The sequence below is a fragment of the Phyllopteryx taeniolatus genome, chromosome 2, assembly GCF_024500385.1.
Source record: "Phyllopteryx taeniolatus isolate TA_2022b chromosome 2, UOR_Ptae_1.2, whole genome shotgun sequence".
Lineage (NCBI taxonomy): Eukaryota > Metazoa > Chordata > Actinopteri > Syngnathiformes > Syngnathidae > Phyllopteryx > Phyllopteryx taeniolatus.
In genome coordinates this window covers 40,225,888-40,248,919 of record NC_084503.1, presented here as the reverse complement: position 1 = coordinate 40,248,919, position 23,032 = coordinate 40,225,888, and the positions used below count along the sequence as shown (strand labels likewise).

At 43.9% G+C, this 23,032-nt stretch overlaps 1 protein-coding gene across 7 annotated transcripts in view; it reads right to left on the bottom strand.

Annotated features, from left to right (window-relative positions):
- Positions 1-23,032, bottom strand: part of LOC133474472 (multiple epidermal growth factor-like domains protein 11) — a 296,652-nt gene that overhangs the window by 20,006 nt on the left and 253,614 nt on the right. For all 7 annotated transcript variants that reach the window (XR_009787515.1, XM_061766236.1, XM_061766238.1 and 4 more), the window contains exons 14-15: positions 6,813-6,959; positions 785-919 (exon numbers count right to left, since the gene is read on the bottom strand). Coding sequence is in view for 6 of the 7 variants with exons in the window: in XM_061766236.1 (XP_061622220.1) it covers positions 785-919; positions 6,813-6,959 (282 nt within the window). In the remaining variant the exon portion in view is untranslated. The remainder of the gene's footprint in view (positions 1-784; positions 920-6,812; positions 6,960-23,032) is intronic.

Below are 23,032 nucleotides of genomic sequence, written 5' to 3'. Positions count from 1 at the left end.
CATGAAGGACCAGGCAAAACACATTTAATTTTAATGGGATTAAAATTAAATGGTCAAGCATTTCAGAAAAGCATTATCATTAAACAAAACTTAAACATAAAGAAATTAATGATGGTTGTTGTTCAGGCATCAGTCATATTTAAAACAACAACAACAATATTTCACAAATTCTGCCAGGGTATGTAAACTTATAGGCACAACTGTACATATCGGTATATGCAGTCATACGTACCCCTGTCATATTGGAATGAAAGCATAGGCTACACCTTTTTTGTAACCACTAGGTGGCGGTGGCATATTACAATGAAAGTGTACACCTTTCTCATAACCTCTAGGTGGTGGTGGCATTTTGGAATGAAAGTGCACAACATTTTCCAAACCACTAAATGGCGGCATACATTTATAAAATGTGAAAGTTTTTTTCCATTTTCTCCTATAGCTATGTATAATGTGCACTATTGACTTTTGACAATTGCTTAGGGGGAAAAAAATGCGCATTATACACGAGAAATTACGGTATGACTGTTTCATAGATAACAACTGGCAATAATTAAAATATTCATATCGGTAAAATTAATTGATTTTCAAAAGGAAATTCAGTGGGCCATGTCTTTACCGTTATTAATCCAATTATATGAAAATGACCCATATCATATTTTCTGTCAATTTAGTTGTGAGGACAACTATGTGAAATCATCCATACATTAGGCTACAATCGGGTTGCCGAGCAATCAATCACGTTTCTCAGAAGAATACATTCCATCTAAGGAAAATGTCAACTTACCCTGGTTGCAGAGGGTGCCAAAGAAACCAGACAAACATTCGCAGTGGCCAGTGACGTGGTGACATGCCCCATCACTGTGGATGCACTGAGGGCACGACTGGCTACAGCGATGGCCATAGAAACCAGGTGAACATGCTGCACAAGACACACACAAACTTTGTTAGAGAAGAGTGTCCATTCAAGAGGTTCCATTCTGCTGGGGAAGAGTCACATTTTTATGAGTATAATTATGATGGTCCTATCTGCCTCATACACATCCACAGTCTTTACAAAAAACATTCCGTGTTTGCACGCAAAGTGTGTTTGTAAATGTGACTCCCTACCTTTGTGTCTGCCTGTCGGTAGCATTACTTTTGCTTTGTTTGCCTTCCACCACTGATCCTCCCAGATAAATTTTGCGAAAACCTTTAATTTGTTTTAATTGATGTTAGCCTAAGTAGAAAGCCAAGCCATGGAGACTCTCTACTATTTCTCTTATGCTCCTCATTAAGACAATTGACTAAACTTTGAACCAAGAGCTGTTGAATTGATCCCACTAATGCAGGAAGAAACAAAGGAACGCTGCTGTGTGCAATCCATTTCGAAATGAAAAGCCATGAACAACATACATACACCGTCAGACACAAGACTTGCCGATATGGTTTGTTCTATCCAGTTTTTTTTTTCTTTGTGAATTCCCGGTTTTCAAGCATGCAATTCTATCTTTAAATAGACTTTCAATTACAGAAAATGACTTCAGCACACTCAGTCATGTTGTACCACAATTTACTCTATATTGAAATGTATCCATTCTGAACCACGGAGAGATTTTAACTTGTTGCTGCCCCAATAGCCACAGGAGTCATCAAAGCACACCCGCCCTTAAGCTCTGTGCCTCACTCTTCTACTTGTCGGCCTAGCGGACATGGATGTGAAACACAATCTTATTCTAAGCACATTCCAAGTTGTTTTTAAGGCAGACAGAAGGTGGACAGCCATTTCGCTAACTCTAGAGCTGTACCATTGGACAAACTGACATCCATCCATTTTCTTCAGCTTATCCGAGGTCGGATCATGGGGGCAGTAGCTATAGCAGGGCAGCCCAGACTTCCCTCTACCCAGCCAATTCCTCCAGCTCTTCAGGGGGGATCTCGAGGCGTTCCCAGGCCAGCCCAGAGACGTAGTCTCTCCAGTGTGTCCTGGGTCTCCTCCCGGTGGGACGTGCCCGAAACACCTCAACAGGGAGGCATCCAGGAGGCATCCTAATCAGGTGCCCGAGCCACCTCATCTGGCTCCTCTCAATGTGGAGGAGCAGCGGCTCGACTCTGAGCCCCTCCCGGATGACAGAGCTTCTCACCTTATCTCTGCAGAGGAAACTTATCTCGGCCGCTTGAATCCGGGATCTTGTTCTTTCGTCACGACCCACAGCTTGTCACCATAGGTGAGGGTAGGAACATAGATCGACCAGTAAATTGAGAGCTTCGCCTTTCGGGTTAGCTCCTTCTTCACCACAACGGACTGATACGAACTCTGCATCACTGCAGACACTGCACCGATCTGCCTGTCTATCTCCTGCTCCATTCTTCCCTCACTCGTGATCAAGACCCCAAGAAACTTGAACTCCTTGACTTGGAGCAGGATCTCATTCCCGACCTGGAGAGGGCACTCCGCCCTTTTCTGACTGAGGACCATGGTCTCAGATTTTGAGGTGCTGATTCTCATCCCAGCCGCTTCACACTCTGCTGTGAACCGCTCCAGTGAGAGTTGGAGATCACGGCTTGATGAAGCCAACAGAACCACATCATCTGCAAAAAGCAGAGATGCAATACTGAGGCCACCAAACCGGACCCCCTCTACGCCTCACCTACGCCTATAAATTCTGTCCATAAAAGTTAGGAACAGAATCGGTGACAAAGGGCAGCCTTAGCGGAGTCCAATCCTCACTGGAAACGAGTCTGACTTGCTGCCAGCAATGCGGACCACACTCTGACACTGGTCGTACAGGGACCGAACAGCCTGTATCAGGGGGTTCGGTACCCCATACTCCCGAAGCACCCACAAAGGACTCCCAGAGAGACACGGTTGAACGCATTCTCCAAGTCCAAAAAAAACATGTATATGTGTTGGGCGAACTCTCATGCACCCTCGAGGATCATGCTGAGGGTGTTAAGTAAAGCAAAGCAAAGCAAATTTATTTATATAGCGCATTTCATACGCAAGGTAACTCAATGTGCTTCACATGATTAAAAGCATTTAAAAACAAAGGAAAAAAAACAGCTTATAAACATTTAAAACAAAGAGGAAAAAAATAAAAATACAATTAAAACAGCGTACAGTGCAAGAAATATCATTTAAAAGTGGAAATTCTCAAGAAAGCATGGGAAAAAAAGAGTTTTTAACCTGGACTTGAAAACATGCACACTGACGTCACTTCTGTTGGCAACATTTGTGGTCTTCGAAGTATTCTCCCCACCGACTCACAACGTCCCGAGTCAAGGTCAGCAGCGTCCCATTCCCACTACACAGTGTTGATGGTGCACTGCTTCCCCCTCCGAGACGCCGAATCGTGGACCAGAATGTCCTCAAAGCCATCCGGAAGTCGTTCTCCATAACCTCATCGAAGTCCTCCCAGGTCCGAATTTTTGCCACAGCGATCACCAAAGCTGCATTCTGCTCGGCCAGCTGGTACCCATCAGCTGCCTAAGGAGTCCCACAGACCAAAAAGGCCCGATAGGACTCCTTCAGCTTGACGGCATCCCTCACCGCTGGTGTCCACCAATGGGTGCGGGGATTGCCGCCACGACAGGCACCGACCACCTTACGGCCACAGCTCCGGTCGGCCGCCTCAGCAATGGAGGCGCGGAACATGGTCCACTCGGACTCAATGTCCCCCGCCTCCCCCGAGATGTGGGGAGTTGAAACTCCTTCTGACAGGCGATTCTCCCAATCATGCCCTACCAGGTCTCACTGTCATTGCCCACATGAGCATTACAGTCACCCAGCAGAACAATGGAGTGCCCAGCGGGAGCACTTTCTAGAACCCCCTCCAAGGACTTCAAAAAGGGTGGGTACTCTGAACTGCTGTTTGGTGCATAGGCACAAACAACAGTCAGGACCAGTCCCTCCACCTGAAGGCGGAGGGAGGCTACCCTCTCATTCACCAGGATGAACCCCAATGTACAGGCGCTGAGCCGGGGGGCAATAAGTATACCCACAACTCCTCGGCGCCTCTCACCGTGGTCAACTCCAGAGTAGAAGAGTGTCCCACCCCTCTCAAGAGGACTGGTGCCACAACCCAAACCGTGTGTGGAGGTGAGCCCGACTATATCTAGTCGGAAGTTCTCACACACCAACTCGGGCTCCTTCCCTGCCAGAGAGTCCACATCCCTAGAGCCAGCTTCTGTAAGACATGGATTGGATCGCCAAGGACCCCGCCTTCGGCCACCGCCCAGCTACCACTGCACCCGACCCCTATGGCCCCTCCCACAGGTGGTGAGCACATGGGAAGGGGGACCCAGGTTACCCTTTCAGGCTGTGCCCGGCCGGGCCCCATGGGTGCAGGCCCAGCCACCAGGCGCTCGCCTTCAAGCCCCACATCCAGGCCTGGCAAGGGAAACCTACATCCATTTATTGTTTCCATCATAGGGTTTTTTTGGAGCCGTGCTTTGTCTGGTCCCTCACCTAGGACCTGTTTGCTATGGGTTACCCTACCAGGGGCATGAAGCCCCAGACAACTTAGCTCCTAGGATCATTGGGACACACAAACCCCTCTACCACGATAAAGAAGGGCTGACATGTTGTGAATTAGTCAACCAAGTTCACATCTCTGGGACCAATTAAATTTTAGCAATCTGGAATACCAAAAAAGGAAGCAATTGATTAGGCATGTTGATACATCAACTAAGCTAAGTATATCTTAGTACAATGAAAAGGAAAGCGCCGGCAAAGATTCGAACACCAAACCTCAGAACTCATCGCCAGTTTGTTGTACCTTGCCATCACGTTCCAGCATTCCTTGTTTCCACGTCCAAGACTCACAGTAAGACTAGACCCTGTTCCGATTATCGACCTCACCTTTTTGCCTCACGTTTTTGGAATATTGCCTTTTTTGGATTGCCTTTCTGTGTACCGACCTCTGCCCGTATATTAAACCTCTCTTTTTTTAAATTTGTTTCGGAGTCGTGCATTTTTGGGTCCTATCCTCTGTTCCGTTCAAGACAGTCAGACGTCATAACCATGTGCTGTAAATAATAAAATTAATAAAATACTGTAAATAAAAAATAAATAACATTTAAACAATAACCCTTCAGCATCCTTTACAAAAAATGAAACAAACACCTAGAGCAAAACATAAAGATTACTCTTTAAAAAAAAAAAAGGTCAATATGAAATCATAATCCCGGAATTGAAGTGATTATTAAAAGAAGAGCAAAACGGAACCTTATGTAGATATTAAGTTTGGCGCATGTGACATTTCTGGCTGAGCTCCACCTCAGGTACATTTCCCTTTCGAGGAGACTCCACGGTGTCCTGAAGTCTTGGAGAAGGCTTTGAATAATGCTTGAAGGTTTTCATTGTTGTTGCAAAGATTCTCTTTGGGGTTGTGGACCTCTCGTAAATCCAGCAAGATACTTTGTGATCCGATTCAGTAGTGGGGCACTCACCCTTGTTTTTAAACAAAGCCTAAAAATATGATCTATCATAGAAAGTGGCTATTGATTGAATCACAACATGTAAACAGGCACTAGCCTCTTTCTGTCTCGTAAGGCTTTAGTTTCTATATTGATTAGCTGTGAATATGAGGGAGGCACGGATGAACGGTTAGCACGTCTGGCTCTCAGTTCTGAGGTGGAATCTCTGGCCTTCCTTATTTGTACTGTGGGGTTTTCATGTTCTCCCCATGCTTGCATGAGGTGCGTAAGGCTGCCGAACTGGGTAGGCATATTGTATTATGCATACAGTGTATACAGCAAAAATGATGAGACCTAAAATCACAGTCACCGCTCATTGGTTAGTATTCAGGACTTTGTTGCAAGCCAGGTGTTCCTCCTGACTCTCCATATAAATCCCTGGCCTACATTTTGGGCCCAGTACATCCCAGCTTCAAGGTGTATTGTAATGGCAGCTTTTGTTAGTGATTCAGAATATGCGTAATTTATATCAATCCAAAGATTCTGCTATTGACATTTTGTCATTCTTGCCGGAACACATTCTTTCATTTTTTCTGGAATGACAAGGTTTTTGGGGAAGAAGGGTTCATCCTTCAAGTTCCTGCTCTTCCATTTCACATACAGCTCATCGCTAAATCTTACCTGCACCTCTAATATCCCATATTTACACCATATTTACTGGTCTATCTTATCACTGGAGTTTAGATTTACAGCACCATTTTTGTGTGTGTTTAAACTGACCCAAATATTGAGTTTTTATGGGTTTATCTCATGGAGCGATTGCCTCACTCCTGAATGCATTAAATAAATGACCTTGATCCTCAGGATCTCACTCTTCGGGTGAACCAGTTTTGCGATTTGGATGACAATAGCTTTGAAATACACACACACATATATATATATATTGTGCTTCAAGAAAATTCTTTCAAGTTTATCTGACAAAACGAGGTCTTGAGTAACTACAAAAGAGTTCTTATGTTATTTGCTCTTCCTCCGCTTGGTACATGTGACGCAGACCGAGCAAGCATACCAATGTTAGGGAAAAACGTCTAGATGCTTGTCAGCTTTTTCTGCCTCATCTTGTCTATGGTGGGGATTTCGTCTGTTGTTTTTCAGGGTACTCCAGGATTGTGTTTCCATAGGTGCGGCGGAGTCAAGGTGTAAATATCGGTACTACTCATTACTGAGTAGTCCAGAAATGGCAATTGACTTTCTACAATGTCCCAGTGTAACTGATACAGTTGGTAGCTATGGAGGCACTTACTGCAGTTGAGTATATCTACTACCTTTTTTCCATGCCATTATTCCAAATAAATATGTTTTAATTATTCTTTTAGATTTCAGTCTTTTGAGTGTGGGAGTGTATTCGGCTTTCTTACTTCGTCTGCAGTTGGTGCCACGGTAACCAGGAGCACACACACATGTGCCATCCTCTGGGGAGCACGAGCCTCCATTCACACAGGTGCAGGTGTAAGAACAGTTGGGTCCCCAATGTCCCTTATCACACACACTGTCACAATGGACACCTGTGAAACACGCACACACGCACACCCAAGCACGCACACACACACATGCACACACGCAAACACACGCACGCAAGATTTTGATAAGGAAATTTATTTAAAATGACAACAGTGATATAACTAACTAACTAACTATCACCAAATTTGCCTTGGTGGTGATCCCAGAGATGAGTCAAAAGATGTTTTTTTTTTTTTTTTTTTGCTTTTATGGCATTCACGAAATGGGAAAGCCCAAAAAACGACTACTCTTAGACACAATAAATATGATAGGGATGAGGTAATTTGGAACAATCATACTACCAGTAGAATGCTTCATACCTATATATTCATACTACCTGTTTGTAACAGCAATGTTACTGATCAGTGTAGTTTGCTGTGATGAGCGATTGACATATCAATGTATCACAGGCATCCATCCCATGAGTCAGATTTTGTTGATTAGTAATTTTAGTATACATTACATTAGTATCTAGCATCATTTATATGTTATCAGCAGCAATGTTCAGAATTCAGACAAAAAGCATGTGAGAATGATTCTCTGAATTAGGGGTGAACAAACTTTTGTGATGTATGGCCACTTTTGATGTTTAAAACAGACAGATAGGCCAGATAATTCGTAGATGAGGCAAAGTTAAAATGTGAGTGAAATATGTAAAATGTATTTTAATGTTATTTTTTTAATCCTATTTTTTATAGTTGATCTAATAGTGATACAGAAAATGTATGGATGACCACTTACCACTTATTTCATGTAAAATTTTAGATATTTTCTTATTACTTTTTTATTTATTATAAATCAATGAACAAATTATTAATTGAAATGAATGAATTAAAAAAAGGTGAAAATTAATAACTTTTCATCCATCGATTTTCTTCTCCACTTATTCTGGGGTTAGGTCGTGCATACAGCACCTGAAGCAGGGAAGTCCAGACTTCCTTCTCCCCAGCCACTTCATCCAACTCTTCTGCCGTGATCCTGAGGTGTTCCCAGGCCAGCTTGGAAACAAAGTCCTGGGTCGTCCCCATAACTTCCTCTCAGTGGGATGTGACTGGGGCACCTTATCCTAACCGGATGCCCGAGCCACCTCATCTGGGTCCTCTTGATGCAGAGGAGCAGCTAGTCTACTCTGAGCTGATCCCAGATGACATAGCTTCTCACCCTATCTCTAAGGGAGAGCACGGAGACCCTGCGAAAAGTTAGTTCGCCCATTTGTTCTTTCGGTCACCAGCTGTCAATCGTGACCGATACAACAAGATCATACAGGTGAGGGTGGAAACGTACAGTAGATTGACCGATAAAGCCTTCTTAGCTGCACCATCTCCCATTCACTTCTTCCCTCACTCCTGAACAAAACCCTAAGATACTCTAACTTCTCCCCTTGGGAAGGGATCTCTTCCACGACCCAGGGGCACTTCATTCTTTTCTGACTGAGGACTATGCTCTCATATTTTGAGGTGCTGAATCTCCGCTTCATATTTGGTCTTGAACCACTCCGGCAAGAGTTGAAGAATATGGCTTGATAAGTCAATCATGGAACTGCGGTCCTGGTGCCAGGTGCACTTATGGACATCCTTATGTTTGAACATAGTGTTTGTTTTGGATAATCCATGAAGAGTGCAGAAATCCAATGACAGGACCCGCATGGCTTCTGGTAGGGGAGGGTGTTCCTCCCAATCACCCCCTTGGCCCACAGGTAGTCAGTCCATGGGAAACAGGACCCATGCTACCTCTCCGGGCTGGTGATGATCAACATCAAGCCCCATGTCCAGGCCTAGCTCTAGAGGGGGGCCTCAGTGACCCATATCCGAGTGAGGGAAATAAGGGCCCAATAATTTTATCGATCATAGGGGGTTTCTGAGCCGTGTCTTGCCTGGTCCCTGAGCTCTGATCTGTTTGCCCTGAATTACCCTGCCAGGAGCATGACGCCCCAGACAACTTCGATTTTAGCATTGTCACAAACCCCTCTGCCATAATAAGGTCACGGCTCAGGGAGGAGTAAATAAATACATTATGCTTAACCAATTTTAGGAAAAAACAGCTACATTGATGCAACAAATTAATGAATTAAATAATAATAGCATATTTTTATTTATATTCAATTTGATTCTGGTTAAATTTAATACATTTAAATTAAATAACATAAAAAATGTATATGCAAAATTGTTTGTTTTACGTTTTTAAAGGGGGGAAAACAGCTAAATGTATGCAACAAACTAGACCCTGGGCTCTTCATAATGTAAATGCTTGTTGGGTCGGCTCTGTACTGACAACATCTTGCACACTGATCACCATGCACCTTATTCCGGAACTTCAGACTGCGACTGCGTGGAAATGATGACCTCTACTTAATTTCATTAGACTTATCTGTCTGTTAACCCCCTGAGCTGCCCCTTGCTCAAGAGGACTTCATCAAGGCTCAGGCAGCACAGTAGCATCATTCTACTTGTTTCCTTATGGACTCAAAAACGGGAAGCAATCTGTTCCAATTCCAAAACATGTACTTGCTCTACCCATTATCACAAGGATTATTACGATTATGCTTTTGATGTAAATTTATTAAATCCATTCAATCATGTCAATTCTTGTTAACATGGGAACTGACAAATGTCCAATGTGATGTGTGGTATACTGTATTGATGATGTGTATGACATCCATTCCTTTCGCCATTTAAAATAGAATATAACATTATATAAAATTCATCCATTGATGCATTTTCTACTGCTTAGCTTGTTGAGGGTCAAAGGTGAGCTAGAGCATATCCCTTCTGACTTGGAACTGCCTTGCTTGGTCGCTAGTATATCGCATTTCAATCCATAATCAAATTGCATCCCACCTTAGTCATTGTTTTCAGAAAAACATTTCTGTGTAAAGCACATTCTGGTTATGGCTAAGCGTTTTTTTTGTGTGTATATGCAGACGCCGCGGATTCAATTCCCAGTCAGTGCCCCAATACCCCGCCGTGGCAGGGTGGGTTGTGTCAGGAAGGGCATTTAGCCTGACCTGCAGGAGCCATACCTCTTAATCACTCACTTAGCACATGCTCACACCACTCACTGTATATATTTTTTTAACTAATCACATCTGGGCATATATACATATCCAAGGGTTCCTGGGTGACTGGTATGGGGTCGGGAGGGTGTGGGTGTCGGACCGGATTTCAGCACATCTGTGCCCGGTCCATGCGCCCTGCCCCTCCGCCCTGCCTGCCCCCCTGTATTTTAAATGCATCACACACACTCATCCCCACGTTTTAATGAACCACATACACCCATCTCTGGGGGACGGTGGGTCGTGGGTGGGAGTGGGTGTTTGGCTGTTAGGCAACAGTGCCTGGCAAGTTCTCTGTCCTGGCCCCCGTGATGCAGACCTGTTGTTGACACGTTGACACACAAGCGAGACCTTACACCATATTCGACAGGGAGTATATCAGTGCTGAAGCATGTCTTCAGAAAAGCAGATAAACACTGTTTTCTACTAATGGGCGAATTACTGCCAGTTTTAAATGTACTATAAGTTTAGGCAAACCCCAGAATCCTCCTTCATTGCCCTTTATTCATTCTCATGTCTCTGTCTTTCATCAGTTTTACATTTATGTCCCAAGAGAGCCTCTTAAAGAATGGATCAGAGCTGCCAGCGCTCACAGGAGACAGTCTGGAGGCTGAAGTACCCATGAGACTCACACTACATTCATTCATATTTCCACACACACACATGCACACACAACAGGACAGAAGGAGTGCGTAAATAGAGAATTTCTTCATTCCTCCTCTGTAACTCGGCATATCAGCAGCTCATTACAAAGTTCCTTTGACATAGAATATGAGAGAATATGAAAGTGAAGTGTCAGGAGCCATTATAACTCAATTAAAAAACTATCTTTGAGGCATACCGTTGAGGCATATTGTGCGTGGAAAGCAGTTGTCTTGCCCATCAGACTGTGTTGTCTTTAAAACCCAGCGTGAATTGAGACATGGGAAATGACAAAGATGAAGAGAAGATACTAATCAGAACAAGGCCACTTCACTACACCACAATCATGATTTCTCATGTAAACCAACAGAGTATTTTTTGTATCAGCATGAGCACAGCCTTGATCATCTTAGCATCATCATACTTCCAGAACTAATATCAAACACGGCAGTAGTTAGCATGTCTTCCTCAGAGTTGAACACACAGACTGTTTAAGAAGTATCCCCTCTTACACCACCTATTTCACTTGCAAAAAACAAAAAACAAAAACAAAACAATACATCAACGTATCATCCTCAATTTAGACCTAAAAATGTGTTTGGATGGCATTCATGTTTACTGTGTGGGAGAGTATGTGTATGTGATATCGCGTATCAATTCAACACAAGCGGCAAGTTTACAGTTAGCTAAAAATAGCTAGCTAGCTAACATTAATCTTGGTGTCAAACTCAATGCCCGGGGGCCAGATCAGGCCCGCCATATCATTTTATGTGGACCGTGAAAGCAAATCATGCATGTATATCAACTTCCATGATTCTTGCTAAAATCCATCCATTTTCTGTACCGCTTTATCCTCACAAGGGTCGCGGGTGTGCTGGAGCCTATCCCAGCTGACTCCGGGAGAGAGGCGGGGTACACTCTGAACTGGTCGCCAGCCAATCGCAGGGCACATATAAACAAACAACCATTCGCACACACATTCACACCTACAGGCAATTAAGGCCCTTCAATTAACCTACTATGCATGTTTTAGGGATGTGGGAGAAAACCGGAGTGCTCGGAGAAAATCCACGCAGGCACAGGGAGAACATGCAAACTCCACACCGGCGGGTCCGGGATTTGAACCCCGGTCCTCAGAACTGTGAGGCTGATGTGCTAACCATTCGTCCACTGTACCGCCTCCTGCTAAAGTCTGTACCAAAAATTAAAAATTGTCATATTTACGAAATATCCATCCATCCATCCATTGTCTTCTGCTTATTTGATGTCGGGTCGCGGGGGCAGCAGCCTCAGCAGAGAAGCCCAGACTTCCCTCTCTCCAGCCACTTCCTCTAGCTCTTCCGAGGGGATCCCGAGGCGTTCCCAGGCAAGCCGAGAGACGTAGTCTCTCCAGCATGTCCTGGGTCGTCCCCGGGGTCTCCTCCCGGTGGGACGTGCCCGGAACACCTCAGAAGGGAGGCGTCTGGGAGACATCCTAAACAGATGCCCGAGCCACCTCATCTGGCTCCTCTCAATGCAGAGGAGCCGCAGCTCTACTCTGAGCCCCTCCCGGATGACCGGGTTTCTCACCCTATCTCTAAGGGAGAGCCCGGATACCCTGCGGAGGAAACTCATTTCGGCCTCTTGCATCGGGGATCTTCGACCCATTCACCATAGGTGAGGGTAGGAACGTAGATCGACCAGTAAATTGAGCACTTCACCTTTTGGCTTTGCTCCTTCTTCACCACAACAGACCCATACATAGTTCGCATCACTGCAGACTCTGCACCGATCTGCCTGTCGATCTCCCGTTCCATTCTTCCCTCACTCGTGAACAAGACCCCAAGATATTTGAACTCCTCCACTTGGGAAGGATCTCATCCCCGACCTGGAGAAGGCAGTCCACCCTTTTCCCACTGAGTACCATGGTCTCAGATTTAGAGGTGCTGATTATCATTATTATTATTATTTAATAAATAATGACTTTTTTTTTATTACCAAACCCCTTTTTACAGTAACCTGAACAATAGTTGAAAAAGCTATTATTCTTGACTTCTGATTTCAAAACTAGTTATCCATCAATTGGTTGTGTATATATGTAATACTATAATGAGGCGATCAAACTTATTTATTGTTTCACCGTCATAACAGACTTTTGAGGGAAACCGTAAGTGCAATGTGGCCTGGGACAAAAATTAGTTTGACAGGCCTTCTATTGTGGTGGCTGTAGCTCAGTTGGTACAGCAGGCTAGTGACCGAAGGGTCAATGGTCCGAATACCAGCTCCGACTGTCCGCTGTCAAAGTGTCCTTGGGTAATACACTTGTTAAATATATTCTAGAAGTTATCATTTATTTGCTTAGCTTGCATTAGTATTATGGACAATTTTAGATGTCTCGCCTTCAAAAAGATGACTCAGCATCATCCGATGGAAGGGCGCCTGGAACAAGGACGTGATCGGATGTGGTCGGGGACGTGACAGGTGTTGGTCCAATGTTTTGTGTTGTGTCTTATTGTTTAGAACATTATGTCTGGGAAAAACCCTCCTATTTTCAAATAAATGCAGGAGCGACGGGAGAGATTGGTTAGAGCGTGTTGAGAGACTGTGATCTGAACAATCTCCCATACGCCCTCCTCATGAGAAAAAGAAACCAGTGTCTTCATTCCTTTTGTGTCTATTTTTTATAATGTTGGGTAAGATAAATCCAACATTAAATTGGTCCTTCGAGCCGGATGTCAACACACCCGAGGATTCCAGTTGTGGAGCCGACTTCCAGTTAAGAGACCGTGGCCACGGCAAGTAAGACCCTTTACGGGACTGGTCTTCGTTCTCCTCAACTGGGATCTGAAGGTTGACGACAATCCACAGGATTGAAGACGAGAAGATGAGAAAAAGAAACCAGTGTCTTCATTCCTTTTGTGTCTATTTTTTATAATGTTGGGTAAGATAAATCCAACAACACTGAACCCTAAATTGCTTTCAGTGGGCCTGGCAGTGCCTTGCATGGCAGGAGCTGCCCATTGTTGTATGAATGTGGGCGTGAAGTAGTGAATGTGTGAGCATCTGGAGAGCGCTTTAGGCACCGTGATGGTGTCGTTAAAGCGCTATATAAGTAACTAACCCATTCACTGTGTGCGTAGGTGTGTGTCATGACTATTGTGTGACAATAAATGTTATTATCAGGTATCAACAAATTAGTCAAGGTTACTGTGTGTCAGTGTGTCTCATTCATGACTATTGTCTAAAAGAGTATATGTATTAATGTTTATCTAAATATACCTATTTAACATTTGTAACTAGAAGCGTGATACAGCTACTGTATGTATTGCACAGATGTATGCACGTTTATGGGTGCGCCTGTCTGCTTTTAGCTCCATATTTATCAATCGGCTTGCTTGTCACTCAAATTGTTCTCTTCCTTTCCTTATTGCCTATCTTTTCTTATCCAAGGTATCATGGCTGATAGGTGTACATTAGAAATGTTCCTACAGATGCTATTTAAACAGTCAGTGATGGGATTGGACTCTAAATCAGAAATATCAGACGATGAGGACCAAGACTATAGTGCAGGTGGAGGTGTTTGCTGTCCACCTGAAAATGTACATCCAATGTTGTCACAAAGGTTCAAAAAGTTAAAAATAAAAGCACTTTAAACATAAAAAAGATTTGTGTGGCCCAAAAAGTAATACCTAATATAATACAAATGGTTATTCTGAGCCAAAATGGCATAAAACACATTGATTCTGTAACGGACACGCCATTAATGATGACACACAGCAACCCCCAGTCTCGTGCTGTTCCGCATAACTGCCTCGGCTGCCCTTCTGAGTCAGTCTGCGTACACAAGACATCTAAGGAAAGCCTGGTCTACATATCAAAGGAGAAGCACGGGAGATTTAACTTCACACACGGATGCTAAATGAATTACCAGCTTGTCCGAAGGAGCGCATCAAAGCTGAGACACGGACACTGGTTTCTCACTCGGACACAAAATTAATTAACTTCCACCCCCAGCCAGCCTGAAGAGTCTCACCAACAAAGACTTATTTTTCTTGGGACACTGGCTTGATGACCAAGAAGGTGAGAAACCCGCTGTTTTCAGGGACAATTGTTCCTTCTGTCTGGGACAATGGCAGGAGCACGAGCAACACCCACAGGCAGTGGAGAGCTACTGCAATTCCAGGCGGGACTAATCACAATCTTCACTGGATTTGAATATTAGATGATATTTTAAGAATTTCGCATCACAATAGCGCAACTAGTGATTGTATTTCTGCAAATTTGAATGTGTGATGTCAAGTCTGTTCGTCAATTGACCGGATGAGAAGTTTTAGCCCACACGACACAAATGACACATTGCAAATATTACAGTGTACAGTACAACAACCACATACAATTGAAACGTTCATTACAGGGATTAAAGATGATGTGCGTATGACAATGCAAAAATGGAAAATGGTCTCGTTATCTTAAATCCAACAATTAATATTTTATCCCACTGGTTTTAAACCACAAAATAATCCTAGGATGGAAAAGTAACATTATGAGGCAGTCTATCTTCCCTGTTGGCCCCAGAGGGTTTAGGGAACCACCCCTTTTTGGGTGGGCATAAAGGCCGGAGCCCCCCTTTGTTTGAGTGTGCTCGTTCGACCACCTTGCCGAAGACTGGCTCAGTCAGGAAGCCCCACCTCTCACCTTGAGGTGATGAGGGCATCCTGCCACCGCTCCGAGCTACCCTTTTGGGTGCCTGGGCAAACTCCATTGGGAAGGAAGTGGACAGCGCACCTCCGGTCCAAACGTCTTGCGAACAGCGACATACGTGCTCTAGAACCTTTAGTCTCTAGAGCAAAGCCTGTGGATTCTCACGTGAGGACCTGCACCCTGTTATTCTCAGCCTGTCTGCTGGCAAAAAGAGACAGGCAATCACTCCCCCATAGCCACTGAAGGAGCATCCTTCGCTAGGCTCTCAACAGTCCGCAGCGGGCAGTGTGGCGACATCCTACCACTCCGTGATATACTGTACGTGAGCAGCTCAGTCCGAACAATGTACCTCTCCTATGAGTTGTTGCTCGACCTCGGCCTTTTGCCTAGTGACTTTCCGTCTACTGACAGCTGAGCGAGACTCGGTGATGGGCAGGGTCCCGACACCCTGGACACGAAGTACAAGTCCTCATCCTTCAATGCTACATGGTTCACCAACAGCGGCTGCAAGGGCCCATATAGTCCTCATGGCATACAGTGTTCATGTCCCCAGCGGGCCCTCCACCACGCCTTGTGGAGTTAGCATTCCCTTGCACGCCAGATAATAAAGGTCAAATGAAATATGGCTGCTTGACAGATACGCCTCCTTTAGGTTCAACACCTGCCCTCATCAGGCATTGCCATGCATGGACGGGCCACCCATCGAAATGTATGTGGACCCGCCACACCTAAAGCATGCCACACCGCTGCCGCCATGCCTCTACACTGGCAGCAAAGAGTCTATGATGACCTCCTATGGGACGAAGGCCTTTGTGAACCGGTAAGTTGATGCCAACGTATGGTAGTCACTCATAAACATGACGGTACTTCCCGCAGGACAGTGGACCTCTCACTTCTTAACAAGTTCTGTCAATGTGAGACTTTCGCTACCGAATCCCCATTCCACCTTGCATGTATCCCCAAGGACACCTGGAAAACCGTAACAGATGCCTGGAATGGCTACCACACTGTACCCCTTTACGAATTGGATTGTCATCTGACCACCTTTATCACAACCTTCGGCCGCTGGCGTCACACCAGGGCACCACAAGGTTTCCTGTCGTTTGAGGATGGCTACAACCGGCGTTTTGATGCTGTCCTGGCTTTGAGCGCAAAGAACATTGTGTAGACGACAGTGTCCACTATGACACTGACCTAGAGCAGCACTGGTGGAGGACTGTTGATTTCCTTACACGTGTCGGTCGGTCAGGCATCGTCGTAAATGCGGACAAGAGTGTCGACTTCGCTGGCTTTAGGGTATCGGGGGATAATGCCATAGAACCACCCCTGAAGCACGTGGACGCCATAAGAGACTATCCCACCCCAATGTCCATGACGGACATAAAAAGCTGGTTCGGCCTCGTCAACCAGGTGGCCAACTATGCCCAGTTGCAGTTGCAATGGCGCCATTTAAGCTGTTCCTCAGCCCACGCTGCAAATTTTCATGGTCTTCCAAACTGGAAGTGGCCTTCCAGGCATCCCAACGGGCCATTGTTGGAGCCATCCATGAGGGTCTAGAGATCTACGGCATGCAGAAACATACCTGCCTCCGACCAAAAATTGACAAAAGTCATACTCCAACAACATTGTGACTGAATCTCTGGCTTACTGGATTGTTGCCTTGGAGGTTGGAGGATCACCTTTGCTGGTTCTCATTTCCTGTTTTCGGCACGACAACATTATGCTTCCATCAAGGTTTAGACCCTAGCTGTGGCTTGGGGCCTTGAACAGACGAGATATTTTACGCAAGGATGTGACAACCTCGTCTTGGTTACTGACCATATGCCTCTGGATAAGATCTTTGACCGTACGCTGGATGAGATAACAAACTCTCGCCTGTTCAAACTCAAACAACGTACCCTCCGATGGCGCTTCGACATTATGCACCTGCCTGGTAAGAGCAACCACGCCGCTGATGCCATCTCGAGACATCCTTCTCCCTTGGGCTCAGCGAATGAACTCTCGCTGGTGTCGCATAGGATGCCTGATGCCGTTGAGTGAGCACTTATAGCCTCCATCCGCAATGATGCACAGGAACTCGGAACTGTCTCATGGACCCTTCTCGCACAGGAGACGGCAGTGGATGCATGCTTCCATGCATCCGACGACGAGTACTTCAGCACCTCCAGCTGCCCACCAGGGTATTTCGGCAACAGAGCAGCGTGCCATAGTCTACTGCCCTGGAATGTTGACGGACACACGTCACCAGGTACGGATGTGCTGACTGTAACCATAATGATCCGTCACTGCACCTGCTATGCATAAATCCATTAGGCATTCAGGTTTATCCAACTGGGAGTTAGGAAATATGCCTAAAAGTGATATGGTAAAAATACTTACTTGCCTAATAATTCTTCACATGATATAGTCTTCTCATCCAAGCTCGTATTTAGCATATTTTGTTATTATTATAGCACAGTATTATAGTATTACAGCAAATGTTACACCTTATTTGTTCTGCAAAGTATGGTCCTTTAAACTGACACATGGACTTTGTGGATGTTGAGATTACCATGCTTGATGGATTGTTTATGCACAAAATGTTTCTACAACCTAATAGATCTCCTTTCTGTGTTTGTCAAGGTTGTTTGTCAGTTGGTGTACAGGGACCAGGGCAAGGAGGCAAACCACAGTGCCCCAGCGCTCCCAGCTTAACCTACTCAGAGCACAGGAAGGAAGAGTCGGTGATAAAAAAAATATAATAATTAGCTGAGAGTGGGTTTGTGCCAAAAGAGTTGAACTCCATAAGATTTGACCAGTTCCAAGTGATTTCCCTGTTGGATGTAGAAGAGAAAATATGGTGGTCTATCATTGCCAAAAGGTTAACAACATGCTTGACGATTAGTTCATTGATCGTAGTGTCCAAAAAGGAGGGCTACCGGGATATTCTGGCTGCCTGGAGCATACAGCAGTGATCAGCCAGTTCATCAATGAAACCAAGAGGAAATATAACACACTCTGTGTTGTTTGGCTGGACCTCGCCAAAGCCTGCCCATGCCTCCCACACCAGCTGATCCGAAAGGCATTGGATCACTACCAAGTTCCATCAGATGTACTTGAACTTGTGTTGTCCCATATAGATGCCCTACGGATGAGGTTCTCCACGGGGGCATCACCACCAAATGGCAAAGGATCGAGAAGGGCATCATGGCCTCCAAGCTTCCCTTGTCAGTTTCATCAGTGGTCAAAGTGTTTAAAGCCACCGAGGCACGGGCAGTCAGCACACTCCTTTTATCTGATGACAGGAAAGCAAGACATGCAAGCAATACCATTAAATGTGGAACAAGGTGGAACACCCAGCAAGCTAAGATAGAACCTGAATCCCCCTGGCAACATGAGGAAATTGTGGGTGTGGGATGCCATGAACGCTTGGGCCTTGAACAATAAAACAACAAGAGGTGTAGCAGAGATGATACCTCATGGGAATGAGAGGCCTCATGGGCCAAAGAGTCCGTGAGGCAACAGAGGAGGACCGCCGGGTGAAAGCGATCGGCCTTGCCTCTCAGGATCGATGAACGCAGTGGGACCAGGCACAGGAGCGACTGCTGTCTTGGAAGGAACTGTAGAAAACTGACCAAGGAAAGTTGAGCTTTCTCCTGCGCTCAGAGACTGACCTCTTGCCAACACCAAGCAACCAAGACCCATCGTGTAACCAGTGTGGAACAGCCTCAGGTAGCCTGAACCACATCCAGACCAGCTGTCTAAAGGCGTTGGCTGAAGGGCGCTACAGATGGAGGCATGATAAGGTCCTCATGGAAATTGCCAAATGGGTGGAACAGGAACGAGTCAAAGCTAACAACAAGCTGACCCAACCGCTCGAAGGGGCAATGCTCCTAAGACAGGGAGATGAGTGTGGACTGAAATAGGAAGTTTGTCTTCCCACAGGACTTGGTAGTGACTCCACTCCAACCAGACATGGTCCTGCTATCCAGGAGCACAAAAAACATAATATTGCTGAGCTCACAGTGCCCTGGGAAGAGAGGCTAGCTACATCCCATTAACTGATAAAAGCAAAATACCTGATCGACAAAGCAGCTTTAAAAGGGTGGCACGCAACCGTCTTCCCCGTTGATGTGTGTGGATTGCGCTGCTTCCTCCAGAGGATCAGGCTGGAGCCCAAACAGTTGAAGAAAGCCACCTGGGACATAACCGCAGCAGCCGACTCTAGCTCAAGATAGCTGTGGTTGAGAGGGACCACAGTTGGAACCCTTCTGCAGGCGAAGCCTGGTCAGTCTTAGCTACCCCACTCAGATGAGGTGTACAGGTTAAGGGGCGAAATACCTGTGACCCTGAGATCCCTGCTGAAAATGCAGTAGGTTTTCCAAGAAGTACCATCTCAGAATATTTGCGTCATTGCGTACAGTACAGTACAGTACATACAGTTGCAGCTTGTGGCAAAGCATCGTTGATGTTTTAGTCACCCAACAGAACAAGGTAACTATAATAAAGGGAAAAACATTAAATAACTACAACTAAAATTGAAAAACAAATTTCATAAACAAAATAAAATATATATATATATTTTTTTTAAATGCTAACTCACTAAAACAACATTTTACGTTTGAAGAACTAACTAAAACTAACTATAATTATAGCGAAAATGTCCTTAGTTTTTGTCTTTGTCAGTTAATTTCATACATGAGCTTTCGGTGTTGATTTTAAATTGATTTGTTTTGGATAAATACATACATACAGCACGGATACAGAAGGAAGGTCGAACAGTCCTTTGGGAATTGTAGTTCACTTAATGTTTGTCGCCGAGAAGTGACGCGTCGTGCAGCGGCGTCATATTGACGGCTCTCCAGACCTAGTGCAAGTTTTGCTATGAAGCTAATTTTCACGTCCAAGCTGCTTTTGTTGGTACGTGCTGCTCACGGAAACGGCTAAGATGGCTAACGACTAGCTAGCGCCTTCACGGAACCTGCTTGTCGGTTATTTGTCTTTGGGAGAAAACCCAGAAACGGACAAATGCTGAGAGTTTCTGTTTCCCGCCACAAAAGGCAGATATGAAAGCAGACAAGGAGTTTGACTCGCTGACACAGCAGGTGATTGAACTACTGCAACAACTGGACATTTTTAAAACACTATGTCAGCAACGGCAGGAAAACTTGAAAAGCTTTGTCACAATAATCATGGAATAAAAAAATAATAATAATAAATAAATAACAACGATGCGGACAGACCTGATGCACTTTCACTGGAGATACAGGAGGCAAAAGCAAGCTTTTTTTTGTCACAATAGAGTTTTCAAGCTTTCGCTGTGGTTTCTTAGCATTATAATTGAAGTTTATTGAGAATCAGAGTCAAACAAAACAAAGTTTCTAGAGGGGAGAGAGAAACGAAGACAAAAGACAAAGCACTAATTGTAAACAGGAGGTGAAACGTTAGTCATTACATTATCTACAACAATGAAACATTACATATGAGTGTTGCATAGGGCTGTAGTGCTACACCCTGTGAGGGAAGAACAGGACAAGGACAGGAGAAGAAGCATGCAGGACAAGGGTCGTGAACCCGTCTGTGGTGGGATTGACTATGTAAATTATAAAAGTCTACAGGACGAGAGTATGAGTGAGGGGATATACAAGCAATTTGCATATTCATGAGTTATTTGTCGCAATAAGTGAGTGACCCCAGACCCAGTGAAAGAGTCCAAGGGGTGTATGCTAAGGACACATGCAAGTGTAGGTATATATGCAATTGATTTTTTCGTTCTGCTGATATTTTTTCTAATGCAATATATTCTATGATGAGATTTAGCCACTGATTGATGTTAATAGCTTGTTTGTTTTTACAGTTTAATACAATTGTTTTCTTAGCGGTAGTTAACGCGACGAGTAATGATTGTGAATATTTATGAGGGAGGTCGGTTATGCTTAAGTCGTCAAGTATTCACAATCTTGGGGAAAGTGGAATCCTGAAATTCAAAATGTTAGGGAGTTTTTGTGTAACCGAAGACCAAAAGCATTGAATTGGTGTGCATTCCCATATAGCATGACAATAGGTGTCTGGGGTATTTTTGGATGCGATTATTGGGTTCTTGAAGCATTTATGGCGTTTAAGACTTGTGGGAATAAATGGAGTTTTGGGAGTTTGATGTTGTTGCAGTCTATTTGTTCCAATTCTAGCCAAGAATCATACTCCTCATTGTGGTGCAACCATTTGATGATGTATTGTAATTGGTTAGCTAAATAATAGTGTTTAAAGTTGGGAGCATTTAGGCCTCCCTCCTGTTCACTTTTCTGAAGAGTGGATAGACTAATAGTATTTTTCTTATTTTTTTGAATAAAAATGTATTACAGCAGAATCTAAGGTTTGAAACCATTTAAATGAGGTTTTAAATGGAATCATTGAAAATAAATAATTTATGTGAGGTAAGGTTTTCATTTTTATTGTAGCTATTCTTCCCAGTAGTGATATAGGCAAGTTATTCCAGCGTCTTAAATCAGCTGAGATTATTTTTCCGAAAGTGGTGTGTAATTTAGATTGGTTAGCTCTGAGTTTTGACGAAATATTAATACCTAAACACTTAACGTTTCCTATAGGAATACGGTAATCTGGGATTTGATCTGCAGGAGTCTGTGTGTTTGCTGTTATTGGGAGTGTTGTTGATTTTGTCCAGTTGATAGAGTAGTCTGATATTTGTGAAAATGTTTTAATGAGATTGAAGACTGCCTGAAGAGATGACTTGGGTTCCTGTAAGTAAAGAATATCATCAGCATATAGATTGATTTTGTGTTCTGTCACTCGTGAGCAGATACGTTTAATATTAGCATTCTGACATATAGCGGCAGCAAGAGGTTCGATGAATATTGCAAATAGCATTGGTGAGAGTGGACATCTTGTCTGGTTCCCCTTTGTAATGTAAAAATTTGTGAAGTAATCCTATTTGTGGTGACTATCGCTTTCCGCGAATTGTATAATGTTGCTATCCAATGGATAAATGAATCTCTAAGGCCAAATTTGCGAAGTACTGCAAACAACCGCTCGTCCCGATTGCATATTTTTTAATGCGTTATGTAATTCTGTGATGGTTAAAGGAACATCAAGGCTGTCTTTAGTTGTGTGTATTTAATTGAGGAATGTTTAGATTCTTAATAAAAGTTAGCAAGCTATTTTTCTATCTACAGTATCTGTCTATCTAAGAGTCACAAATCTGAAGGTCTACTTGAGAAGTTTGCAGTTTAGCAACACGGGAAGGAAAGCATGCAAATAAGAACTAGATTTTTTTGGAAGTTAAACATATAAGCAAATTTTTTATAAAGGCCACGCTACAGCATATGTCTCATGACTGGTTTTACTGTACATTGTGATGCATCTAATTAACCTTAGAAGCAGTATTATGCACTGCACTTACAGTATTGCACTTCGAATTCTGTGGAATGTTATACACTACCTGTGTTTGATTTGTGGATGGTTGTTCATCTGTTAGTAATAATAAAAAAAAAATTTTAATGGTATTTTTTTGTTGAGTTTTTCTTACATGATACTCTTTTTTTTAAATCTCACACTTGGCAAATACCCCAAATAATAATAAAAAAAATTAAAACTAATAATGAAAGTAATAAAAACTAAACTAAAACAAAGCATTTTTTAATAAAATAAAAACTAATAAAAACTAACAAACCTTCTCTAAAAACTAATTAAAACTAACTAAATTTGAAA